We start from the raw sequence: 12483 nt of genomic DNA, 5'->3' as shown, positions 1-12483 counted from the left end.
AAGAGGCCAGAGGTCATCCTTCATCCTGAGATTTCTGCGCTTGGTTTGAAGAGTCCTGGAATCCGAGCTGCTGTACAGCGTTTCCCTCCTCCTCTGATCCGAGTCTCAGTCTGGATATTAAAGCTTTCTGCACCGGGCTGGACTGCAGATTGCTGCTCAGGGAGTCTCCCGTGTTTACAGATGCATATTTCGCTCTTCACTTTGTTGACTCTGGCATGAAAGCTCCCACTCGCGCTGAACTGGCAAATCACATGAATGATTTAATGGCCGATATCAGCAATGGGGAAGAAGAGAGACCTCCATGTTTTTATGCATGGAGAGGAGTGAAATAAGGGAGAAGAGTACTCATAAAATATTGTTGACTTATAAAATAACAATAGACACAGCCTTTTTGAAGTTTTTCTTCATTCTACATTTGAGTAAATGTGATAAATCTAAAGTTTAAAATGCCCGGTAACATAGGAGTCAGCTTTTATGTACTCTATTATGTAATATAGGAGTCAGCTTTTATGTAAAGTATTATTACTAACAGGAGCTTGTGGTGTCCTTGGAAATCAAATGCTTAAAGAGCTGCTCTAGCTTCGCTTTAGACATCTTAGTTCTCCTGCTTTGAACAGTCTTTTCTTTTTTTATGTCTACTGTAAGTTTTACCACAATAAAGTCTGCTTAAAACCGCCCTCCATTAAAGCTACAGCAATTAAACCCTACAGAACTTACATTATTGGATACAATAGAATATTTGAAATTATATTTAAGGTGACACACAGGAATGAAAAAAAAGAGCCAGGCACATATATAATTTTGTTGAGAAAATGTTAAAAATCCCCAATAAAGTTCCAGAAAGTTCAGGAGAAAGTTAAAGAGATGAAGTCTTTAAAAATCTAGCTAGTAGGTTTATTTTAATTTTCTGCAATTTTAAATAGCTTCTATACATTTCCTCCTGAGAATAAACTTTCCCTAGATTTTCAGTGGTAATTACTATGATTTAAACAAAACATTTTTCTTTTATTTTACCTTAAATCTGAAGAGAAACTCAAAAACTGCTCTATACTCGGAGCAACGCCTGGACATAATAACACAAAAAGCAATTAAGACTTCAACTATCTTGCCTGATGGTACAAGGCGAGGTTCACCACTCGATCTCTATAAGAACACGTGTAAACCACAACAGGCCATCACTTTGAGCCGTGAGGTTTGGTAAAGACATTCAATCTCCACACAGGTTGTGTGCCCCCGCACCCCACCCCAACTGTAGCAGCTGGCTCAATCGCTCTCCTTCAGCCCTCTGATATGAAACTCTGTATCCGGTCAGACGCTTTACGAGGATGTCGAGCCGTTTCAGGTCTCTCGGCCACGGCTAAATCCTACAGCCCCCTTTTATGGCAGGAGGATGGCAGCGAGGGAAGGGGCACTTGTTTCACCGACTGCGGTGATGGAAATGTAACCAAATACCAAAACTAGGGGTAAAAGGCGGAAGGGGAGCACATGCTGACTGACAGGTGCAGAGGTGGTCTGCTAAATGGAGCTCATTGGAGGGATGGCGATTTGTTCTGAAAGTGAGCATACCCACTAAGGCTTTAATTGAAACCTAAATCCATACATCATGGAGGCAGCAACACCTAACGAGGTGTGCTAGCAGTTCGTGTGTGTTCTTTAAATATGTATAGAGAAACCAACTGCATGCACAGTTATTAACACACAGTAAATGATGACACAAAAGACAGAATCGCGATCATGACGTGTTTATTGTCGGAGAGCATTTGCCCTTGTTCCTTACAGGGGTGAAAGCATTCCCTTTGTTTTGGTGCAGGCAAACCATGTGGAATTAAAGCATCGTGTTAACGAATCGAGACCCATCAGTGTAAAAGCAAAACGCAACAAGGCCTATTAACCGTCAAGTATCAGGGATCAAGTGAAAGTCGAGCAACAGTCGACATAACTGCTATGCTGCAGCTGCCGGATAAACTTTGATTCGTCCTGTTTTTATACACGCTGACTGAGAATAAAGCATTTCGTTTGATGATTTGATTTTTGCATTTGTACAATGCATTGCAATTTATACTCTGCAGTATTTCAACATCAGTCATGTAAAAGAGATCAACTAGTGGGCCCCGTTATAAATAAATACAGAATATATATATACAGTACACACACATTCAAATGATTACAACCTGATGTAATAATTCAGTGTGTTTTCTGTAATTCAGCTACCGCTTCCAGCTCATTTCCTGATATGAAGTCAGCACCGATCACATTCCTGTCCAACTGGAGTAAGACACTAAAGGAGTATTGTGGTTAAAATGAGGGTCCCACAGCTGTCTTTGATGTGTCGGGTTATCTATGAAATTAGCTGGCTGGAAATGTGAGGGGTAAAGAGGCCGGAGGTAGAGCGGCGCCCTCCTGATTTCTGCTATACTTTTTACAAGTGAGTGCCAGCAGCAGCAGCATGGGCAGGTGCCAGAGGCTGCAAAAGAACAGCTTTCGGGCGCTGCTGCGGTCTCCCTTGTGGTAGAACCGGAAGGCCAGGTAGCTGATGTACAGGTTGATGGGTAAGGAGATGATGGGGAAGGTCCAGGTGGTGACATCCAGCACGGGCGCTAAGGTTGATAGACCGATCAGACCGAGGCTGTGCCGCAGGGCCACCCGCTTGCACATGGCAGGGTGGGTGACGGACATCATTCGATAGCCACCACGGGAGTAGTCTTCCCTCAAGTTCCAGCTGAGGGCGTTGAAGTGGGGAAACTGCCAGCTGTACAGGAAACCACCCAGCAACAAAGCACCTAGACGGAGTGATGGGGGGGGTGAGAGAGAGACATGAATGTTTAACTGATGCGGTGCTTATTTAATTCACACTCAGATTACTCAACTGTGGCCAAGGTATAAAATAAAACCACATATTTTTAATCTTAAAAAAGCGATAAGAGACAGTACTTCCATGCACTTTATTAGGTACACCTACATATACTTCCAAAACACCGGGTGCCACTCCTGTCAGCTAAGAACCGGAAACTGAGACTACAGTTCAAACGGGCTCATCAAAACTGGACATCAGAAGATCGGAAAATCTTGCCTGGTCTGATGAGTCCCAATTACTGTTGTGACATTTAGATGATTGGTTCACAATTTGGCATTAAACCATAAATCCGCCCTTATTTCAACTAGACTGGTGGTGGTGTCGTCATGGTGTGGGGGATATTTGCTTGACACACTTTGAGCCCCTTAGTACCAACTGAGAATGGTTTAAATGCTATGGCCTACCTTAGTATGATTGCTGAGCATGTCTAAAGGTCTAAAAGCAAAAATGGGTCCAAGCTAGTACTGTATTATTTTTTAATGTATTTTGCTTAAAATATATAAAAAAATAAATACAATTCTCATTTACAAGAAAACAAACATTCAGGCCTACTTCTAAAATAGAAACGAAGCGAACGGTTAATAAAAGAGGACAAAAGTAAAATAAGTGGTTTCTTTTTCTGCTTAGAGGCAGCTTTTCTCATAAGTATTTTTCCATTTCGTCGTAATTAGTGAGTCAAACCAGAAGAAGAAGCGCACAAACTGACAGGAAGGGAAAATACTTGATCTAATTCCCTCACCACAAGACTTTGTTTTAGCGGCAGTGGCTTGTATTTTACATCCTGCAAAAGTGTTTAAAAAAATAAAAAACCATAAAAAACAGACCTGTGGGTCTTTGTGCTTTCTCAGCACAAAACACAGCACAATACATTTTTACTAAATTCCCTCTATGAGGTTATGTCCCGTATTAAAAGAGAGCAACACACCTTTGGTATGAGTACGAACGGAAACAAGTGCACTTTTCTTTGAGAGGTCACGTAACCACTTAAATAACTCTGGCCTCTTTATTACTTTACGATGAATGACTTTAAACTACAAGTAAAAACAGAAAAAACCCCAATAAGTAGGACAAATGTGAAGACGAACATTTCTAAGACAACAGAGCAGCAACATCACGCCACATCTCACACAGATGTCATAACCGAACACTTGATGTGTCACCAAACATGCTGAATAACCTGCCTCGGGTTCCATCTTTCCAACAACTTCATTTAATACCAAATTCATTTGACACTTTGCATTTAAACTCCACACGAACAAAAGCACTAATAATGCTACAGGGGCCCTGGGCATTATGTAAATCGAGCTTTATGTGCTTTAAAATCAGGCCTGGTCTCACACTAAAATAAGTTAGCACAAGAGCACAGCCACATGATCAAATTACCTACTGCAACAAATAATTATTTTCATCAAGATTTATGTAGTTCATGTAATGTTATTAGTATTATGAAGGAAAACTAGCAAAAAGGTATATTTCAGAAGCTCAAATCTGTTGTTTCGGGGCATTCTGGTTTAAAGCTGAGATGGATTTAAGTGAAGCTATAATTTTGTAATTGACAGCACAACTAAAAAAAAACATAGAAGACGGCAGTCCGGGAAGCCATGTCTGTGTACTTTATACGCAGCCTTTTGTCCTACAGACTTGCTGAAGACACGAAACAGCACGCGCCTTTAGTTTGGAATAACATGCTGGGTTTGTATCGCATCACAGTTTGGCACAAGTGAAAAGTGAACAGTGACGTTATGACAGTAATACTGAGGCGCAGTATGGGTTTCATTGTGCAGTAAGCCTGCAATTAATCTTTTAATAATCCATCGATTAATTATTTAGTTATATCAAATGTCCCATAATAGGGGGGGGAGTGCATTATACTTGAGATGTTTTCAAATGACTTGTTCCATCCTGTTCAACTGTCTAAAACCAGAACATATTTGATTTACAATGATATAAAACAGAGATCTGCAGTAAATCGAAATCACATTTGAAGAGCTGTGTGTGCAGCAGATATTTGGCATGTGTGTTTGATAAATCTATTCAAGCTGCAGGTTTTTCTACAACTAACTTCAAAATGTCTACACTAGTATCAAAAATACAGATGCAAACCTTTGACCCCGACTAAGTGACGGGACCAGAAGACTCGCTTATGCTGTCAGAGCATGTCGGACGACAAATCAATACGTGATGAAATATCTGCAGAGAGGAGTGGTCTCTACTGGGCTTGCAACGTGTCCCTTCATTCGGGGACATAACAGTGTAATTTTGAATATTACAACTATGTGAATCATAGTCTCTGGGCTTCAGAGTCTCCAGATTTCACCCCAACTGAACACCTATGGGAAAGGTTGGAATTACAGTACCTTAAAAAAATGATAATATGGGTGTTATTTAAGAAGGGTAAATATGTAAGAAGTTCAGAACAGTACAATGCTACATTCATACCTGGCTCCAGACAACCTGTGGCCGCAGTCCAGCCCATCACAGGAGGTATCGCCCCCACAACTGCTCCCACCCACGTGTTGGTGATGCTGAGTCTCTTGAGTGGTGTGTAGCAACAGGTGTAGAGAAAGATGTTGAGGGCGCCCAGGAAGCCTGTCAAGGGGTTTACTGCCAGCGTGAGCAGAGCGACTCCTGGGACTCCACAGGCCAGAGCAAAGGACACTGCGTGGAGGGGGCTGATATAAGGAAGGGAGAGAAACAGAGAGGGAGTCAGCTATATCGACTAGACAAAGAAAGACTACACAAGGTTTTTTTCAAGCTCAGGTGAAAGCATGGGAACATTGTGCTGATAATGTTTCCTAGGTCTTTCTAACAGACACCAGATAAGACAATAATAGCTTCAAATGTTCAGTACAGACACACGCAGACCCGTGGGGGCCAGCAGTCAGCAGCCGAGCATGGCTGAGTCTCAAAACGGGAGGCGTGGAGGACACTCATCTGATAAGAGTTTGTCAGGGATAAAAGTAGCGCCGCAAGATGAAGAGCATGTGCACGCACCAGAGATCAAAACTAGCTGAAGGAAACCACTGTGGCTCAGGCTTTTAGCTGGATGAAGGCTTCCTCCTCCTCTTCCTCCACCCCTCATCTTTAACTGAAAGCAGCGATGGCAAAGTCTGGTTCAAATTCACCAGTAAATGCTTCATAAATTAAAGAGGGAGGAGATTAAAATCTTGACCAAACGCAGGCCTTTTTCTTCAGAAAGCAAACGGGGCTTTTATTTTGGTGGTGTGGCCATACAGGGGGATTGGAGCATTAATGTGATTAGTGGTGTTATGTCTTTTTTATGTGGGCTGAGATGGGGCCGTGCAGGCTGGCTTTGGGCAGCTGACAGCCTGGCTCTGGGCTGGCTCAGTGGGGGTCAAAGAAGGGAGTGCGTCACATGGCCTGAGGTGGGTTTAGTGTCCTGTGCTTACAGCTCGACACAGCCGCAGTCATAACGTCAGGCTCTTAATGTCAATACAGAAAGCCCAACAGGTTTCCTTTTGGTTAGACCACAATCAAGGTCATGGATCCAAATGTAAAACACCCATAAGGTTGAAGAAACAAGATGAATCTACTTAAAGCCCTGTAATCTGTGAAGCACTCAAACGGTCAGAGAGCGCAAAGTAAACTGTGGAAAGCAAACCTTCTGCATTCAAGCCTGACCAGAAATAAAGCAGCTTGAGGGACTGGTGTAAAACTGGAAACTGAATACAGATTTATGGAACCTTCTAAAACTCAACACCACTCACATATTACTAAAAAATATTTCAAGATTTATTTTGAGCAAATACTGAATACATAAAAAAAACAGCCTACTGATCCACTGACATGAAATCTGCCACAAAAATCTCAAGAAAACATTCAAAAGCTGTTTTTCTTACTCATTTTGTTGAAATTTACACACAAAAACTGAATATTTAGTTGTAATGCCAAATGTTGAAAAAACACTGAGGGTGACTACGCTTCAGTTAGCTTGCTATTACTAGCAATTAAATAAATGTAATACTTTTCCTGTTAAGTGATATAAAAGTTCTGTAAATATGATTAAAATACTCAAAGTTTAGTTCACGTTACTGAAATAGATGTTTGAAAAAACTCTGTTGGTAAAACTGAGATGCATTGATGGCTTTATAAAAGCTAGTAAGTAGTCTAAGATCCAGTAAAACTTCTTTGAAATCCCACTCTGACTTCAGTATGTGCTGATTTCCACACTGTAACCATCTCTGGCTGTAACAGTTGCAATTTGAATTGCTCTCCTTAGAGAGACTCAAAATGATCTACTGCCTCACCACATCTGGAAGCCTCAAATTTGACAAGACCACAACTAAGAGAGGGTGACTGTCATTCACATTTCCCAAAAGAAAAAAAAAAAGGTGGGAAAGATGTCCTGATGTAACACAACAAACTACATCCAACACTGACATCACACTAGGCGGAGCAGGTTTTGCAGTAAGGACAAACAAAGCTGGGTAACACAATTTAACTCATACAAAGCGCTGTCCTAAAGGCAACACAGAGATGTGTAAAATGTAGCCTCCTGATGGCTTGTTTGACAGGACAGTCCAGCCTGCCATCTGCTCTCTGTCTCCACACAAGATTGTATGTGTGAATGAAGAGAAAGGAGACGTGCTAGAAACAATGAGCAAGAGATGCAGCTATTTTGTGAATCTCGGAGACAGACGTACACCTCCCCTTGTCAGCCGAGGGCTAAAAGCCAGAGAAGAGAGGCTGTGTTTAGACAGAGGGAGAGCATTTCCAATAACCACCTCACCAGCACGAGTACACTTTTAAACAGCATGCCAATGGAGAATTCCTTAAACTGGGATGAGATAGCTGTGGTGTGGGTGAAGAACCAGTCATGGTAATAACAGGATCTTTAGTTAAACAAAAAAAAACGATCGTGTGGACATTCAGTCTATATTTAGAGAGCTGCACATCAACAGGTTGCTTTATTTCTTGGGGAGCTGTTCATCCTGTAAGAATGAACGGCAAATGAGGCAATTTCCTGGCAATGATAATGGTTGAAGAAGACCTGGAGTCGGTTTGGGTTTATGGTAAATGGCCTGTATTTATATAGCGCTTTAACAGTCCCTAAGGACCCCAAAGCGCTTTACATATCCAGTCATCCACCCGTTTATGCATCAGTGAAAATCCATGTGTTTGCCTGCTGCTTAAAGGTGCTAGTCTTTCAAAAGGGGCAAGCAGAGACCAGCATATCCAGTCACTGAGTAAGATTTGTAGGAGCGTGGCAATCCACATAGTTCACTGAACACCAAAACAGAGGTTATCTGATATCTAAAGAGCAGAGGTAGCACAGTGAGGGTGGTCAGGTAACCTACACCTCATCTCAACCTCATCACCCCTGCTTTCCAACCTGCTGACAAGTTCAAATTACACCTGACAGGTGGAGAGCAGAGGCTCATCAGTACTGGCATGCATTTCTGTTCCTGGCAGCTACGGTCTCTCTACATAAGAGCTATTGCTCTGGTTCAACACCACAATAACTCAAAAAGGAAAGCTGGAACTGAAAGGTGTAAATTAATATGTGCTACTGTTTTATTTAAGCAGTAATCATCATATCGCCTGCAAGTGCGCAGAGGCTCTAGATCACGTTTCACCCCAGGAAAAGTATCCAGCTAAGGCACAAGGTAAGGATCAGGTCAGTGAGCAAGAAAACAGGAACACACTTTGTCATTCACCCAGTGAGATGTACAAAAGTTAGCCTGGATGGCTGAGCAGCTGTCACACAGTGTCGCTGCACTGAACTCAACCCAAACACGTGGTGAGCTGCTGCACTTCACTCCTCATACGCATTCTCTGGCAATTTGTTTTACAGTCTTTCTAAAGGGATAAAAAGTAACGATGGCAGTTCTATACCAAATCAATCATACAGTGTTTAATATGCAGAAAGGAAAATATTACCTGATCTGTCCTCTGACGAGCGGACGGTTCTTTGTTCTGTTCATGTTGGAGTCAAAGGGCACCTCGAAGTACTGTGGAGACAGAAGAACAAGTGGGTTAGTGCAGGAAAGTGACAGTCAAGTTCCAGATACAAGACACCAGACAAGAAGAAACAAGGAGGAGCTGTCCTGTGAGACATTATATTCTGTACGGCATGCAGTGGAGAATATTTATCAGTCTATAAAATGAGAACTTTGGCAAAATGTTTAAGGTAAATTCTTGCACACTTTCTGCACTGCAATTCAAAAGATGCACAGTTTGTCAAATTAAAATGAGTTTTCAATATATTGTTGAGATGCAAAGGTTGGGCTGAGACCCAGACAAACATGTTTATATTTGTTTTTTAATTTAAACATTGTGCAGATGCAAAAGGAGAAAAAAAGCTTAAACCAGAAATGTACATAATATAGTGTGCCTCATAGAGGAAACATGGGAGACTTTCACTATTACTGCCAATGTGAGCCTTTCTACTGCAGCATAGGAACAGAACCGATGTGATGGGACCCGCTTTATGTACGGTCACAGCAACTCTCTGAATCCAAAGCTCACACTGCATTTTAAGAGTAAATGGACTGGAGGTGGAAGGTGGAGGCAGTGAGCTAGCTGTTGGGTGGGAGGTGGTAGTGGTGGGAGTGTTCTGGGATACAACTATGTGAAAAACTACTTATACTCCCGTTTTATGATCTGCTCTGGAGGAGTAAGCTTCAAAGTGCTCCCATGAGATTGGCAATGTGTGACTAAAACGCAAACATATGGGGTGCTTAAATGCAGGAACTGGCTAATCTGTGTGTACGCGTATGTGTGTGCAAGTGAGAAAATGAACATACGTGTGTGTTTCTTGTCTGATAAAGCCTCGGACTAACGAAGAAAGCAGATAAAGCATGTAAACTATGGAATATCGAGGTCCACCTCTCCTGATATATGCTTCACATAAAATATCTAATAAACAGATAATCCACTTTTCTCATCTTAAACCCCAGTTACCAAATTTACTGCACTCATTAAAATCATATCATAAAAAAAAATTGGAGGAATGTGCCGCCCTTGGTATCATATAGATTTTCATTTCTCAAATCATTAGGGAGTGGGCCACACCATCAATCTCTGATACAGAAGATCTCTCATAATAGACGACTGTAATTTGGAGTAAAAAGCACTGATGGAAAGATCAAACATGCTTGATAACAATGTGGTCCCCTTACATCAGTTTGTACTATGTTTGGTGTTGGGAGGCACACTAAGCCATTCAGATGAGGGCTGCGAAATACTACACACATTTCAAATAGTACAATATAATACAAGAATTTCATTTCGGCTGTTGTCACATGATACAGCTATCCTTTAGTCACAATTTTACATCCCATCTCAAGATAAAAGAACAAAACTGGAACTGAGGGTAAAGTTTAGTTCCTTATTTGGATGCAGTTACTGCTAAAATTGCAATGCAATAAAACTGTCCAATAAAAATGCTTAACAGTCAAGAACAAGTTTCTTACACTTGTATTAGGCCTAGTCTGAGGCTTAAAAAAAAGGACTTGGACTAGGCTTAATCAATGTCTGGGAAACTGAGCCTATAATTAATAATAATCCATCTTCATCCACTCAAAAGAAAACTTCTGTCTTCTGTTTTCCATCTTTGGTTCAGCTTTACTGGTCTGCTTGGTTTTGGACTGTACTAGGCTAAGGCACAGCTGCGTATGCCGCTGTAGGACCCGAAGGCCCAGGCCAAGGTGTTAATTCTATTTCCTGGGTCAGGAAATGCGTCAGGAGGTCAGGGGCCGCATGAGAGAGAAATGCACTTTGCGGCCAGGCTAGAACATAACAGTGCTGAAGCTGGCCTCAGGCAGGCCCAGGGCCAAGCTCACTGCAACACTGCTCACATAAAAAGGACCCACTTAGTTTCCAATAACATCATCCCACATGGTTTAAAAAAAGAAAAAAAGCCCAAATTCTGTGCACAACTGGACTCTGTCTTTTGTTCAGCCACAGGCGTAACAACACACCTGTACTGTACATATGAAGAGAAGTAAATTATATCTCTCCCGTTGCTTGTTGGATCATGCTGCCATGTGCATTTGCAGAGACTGATATGTAAATGTCACTCGGCCGATCCTGCTCCGTGAGCTGTGTTGTCATTTCACAGTTTGTCCAGTCCTGCTCGTGTTCCTCCCTCTCTGCCTTTTAAGTCGAATTGCCTCATCTGGTTCGCATTAGCGGCCTTCACAACCCATGTCATTATTTCCGCCCAACATCGCCATGTGTTACAGTGGTGGCATTAAAATAATTGGGCCAGTCGTGTTTTGTGTGTGTGCGCGTGTGCTGCTACAGGTAGGTCCAGAGTTTGTAATGATTTGTAATTGTTGACAGGTCTTCGACTACACCGAGACCTTGATTGTGTAATTAACTGACTGGGGATGACAGTTATAGCATTTAGAAACCATTTCAAACTCCACTTTAAGACCAGAGTAGGGTTTATATTTAAAAATAAAAATGTGTTTAGTGGTGAGATATATAAAAATACCCTGCTTTGAATAAAAATTTATGCCCCCCAGATTTCAAAAAAAGTAAAAAGAAGAGAGTATTGATTGTTGTGACAAGGTTTGGAAAGGACTTTGATAGCCTCTTTTTATTTTTGGTATGAGCAATATGCTAATGCATAAAGTACATTTTGAGTTGTGATGCATGTGGACAATGCCTCAGAAGAAGATATAAACAGATCTTTGAGTTTTGGGGGATTTTTTTGTTTGTTTTTAACCTCATGCAGCTCTGCTCACATCACTCACTGATACACTATGACGTCTAATTGAAACGGATGGCTTCTGTTTATTTTAAGAGCGCCACTGTTCACTCATCATTCATTTACTGACAATGCTGAACAGTGTAGGAAAATAGGCCATTTATAATAATCTGCATAGCTGCAACAAACAAACTCCATCTTTAGCTCCAGCTAAAGAAATGACTAAACTGACAACATTTCCAACCCTATGGATCAGCTTAGGGATATACTATAAAAGACTGGTGTAGGACCGGAAGCTATGGACATGAGTGCTGCTTTCAATTATGAACGCACACGCACACACAAAACCCCTAACTGTAGGGACAATTATCTGCCAGATGATGAGGATGGAAAGCAGGAGAGACCAAAGAGAAAAAAGGCAAAGGAGAGGGGGTGTTCAGCTGCCAGATCCTTTGAGCTATCAAAGACAGAACGTGATCCACCGCCAACCACCAGGGCTCAATTGATAACAGGCTTGGGGGAGGCATTTCCTATTCTTGTGTAGAAGTGTATCTGTTTGATGACTGTAATTTAAACACTCAGGCAGCATAATTTAAGGCCATAGTTTAACAAAATGCACGGAAAAAAATCCTTTCATGAAGTTGGCCTGTAAAACAATTAATTAAGAAGAATGAACAACAGAGGACAAATTTAGATGTTAACTGACCGCTTACACATCTCTGATCTGAAAGCAAAAACAACAATAGGAAGTGCAGCGATGGTCAAGAGAGGAGTGCTACAGTAAGTGCACGCTGTTTACTCAGGAGGCAAAAGTGTGCCTAAACACAGACACGGGGGAGAAAGACACAGCTAAGCAGCTGTATGGCTTTGGCTCACAGAAACATCAGCTGGCCATCAACAGCGTCTTCCTCTCTTGTTCTGGCGAAGAAAACCCAGGTGCACGGGTAAGCCC

General features: G+C 41.7%; 1 protein-coding gene across 1 annotated transcript in view; it reads right to left on the bottom strand.

Moving 5' to 3' along the window:
* Positions 1 to 1726: 1726 nt before the first annotated feature.
* cox10 (cytochrome c oxidase assembly factor heme A:farnesyltransferase COX10) overlaps positions 1727 to 12483 on the bottom strand; it is a 36224-nt gene continuing 25467 nt past the window's right edge. Inside the window, exons 5-7 of the mRNA XM_005458183.4 lie at positions 8756 to 8826; positions 5294 to 5526; positions 1727 to 2780 (exon numbers count right to left, since the gene is read on the bottom strand). Coding sequence (XP_005458240.1) covers positions 2347 to 2780; positions 5294 to 5526; positions 8756 to 8826 — 738 coding nt within the window. The 3' untranslated portion in view covers positions 1727 to 2346. The remainder of the gene's footprint in view (positions 2781 to 5293; positions 5527 to 8755; positions 8827 to 12483) is intronic.

Source organism: Oreochromis niloticus, linkage group LG8 (genome assembly GCF_001858045.2).
Source record: "Oreochromis niloticus isolate F11D_XX linkage group LG8, O_niloticus_UMD_NMBU, whole genome shotgun sequence".
Taxonomy (NCBI): Eukaryota; Metazoa; Chordata; class Actinopteri; order Cichliformes; family Cichlidae; genus Oreochromis; species Oreochromis niloticus.
Note: the sequence above shows the minus strand (reverse complement) of the source record. Positions and strands in the feature narration are given on the sequence as shown.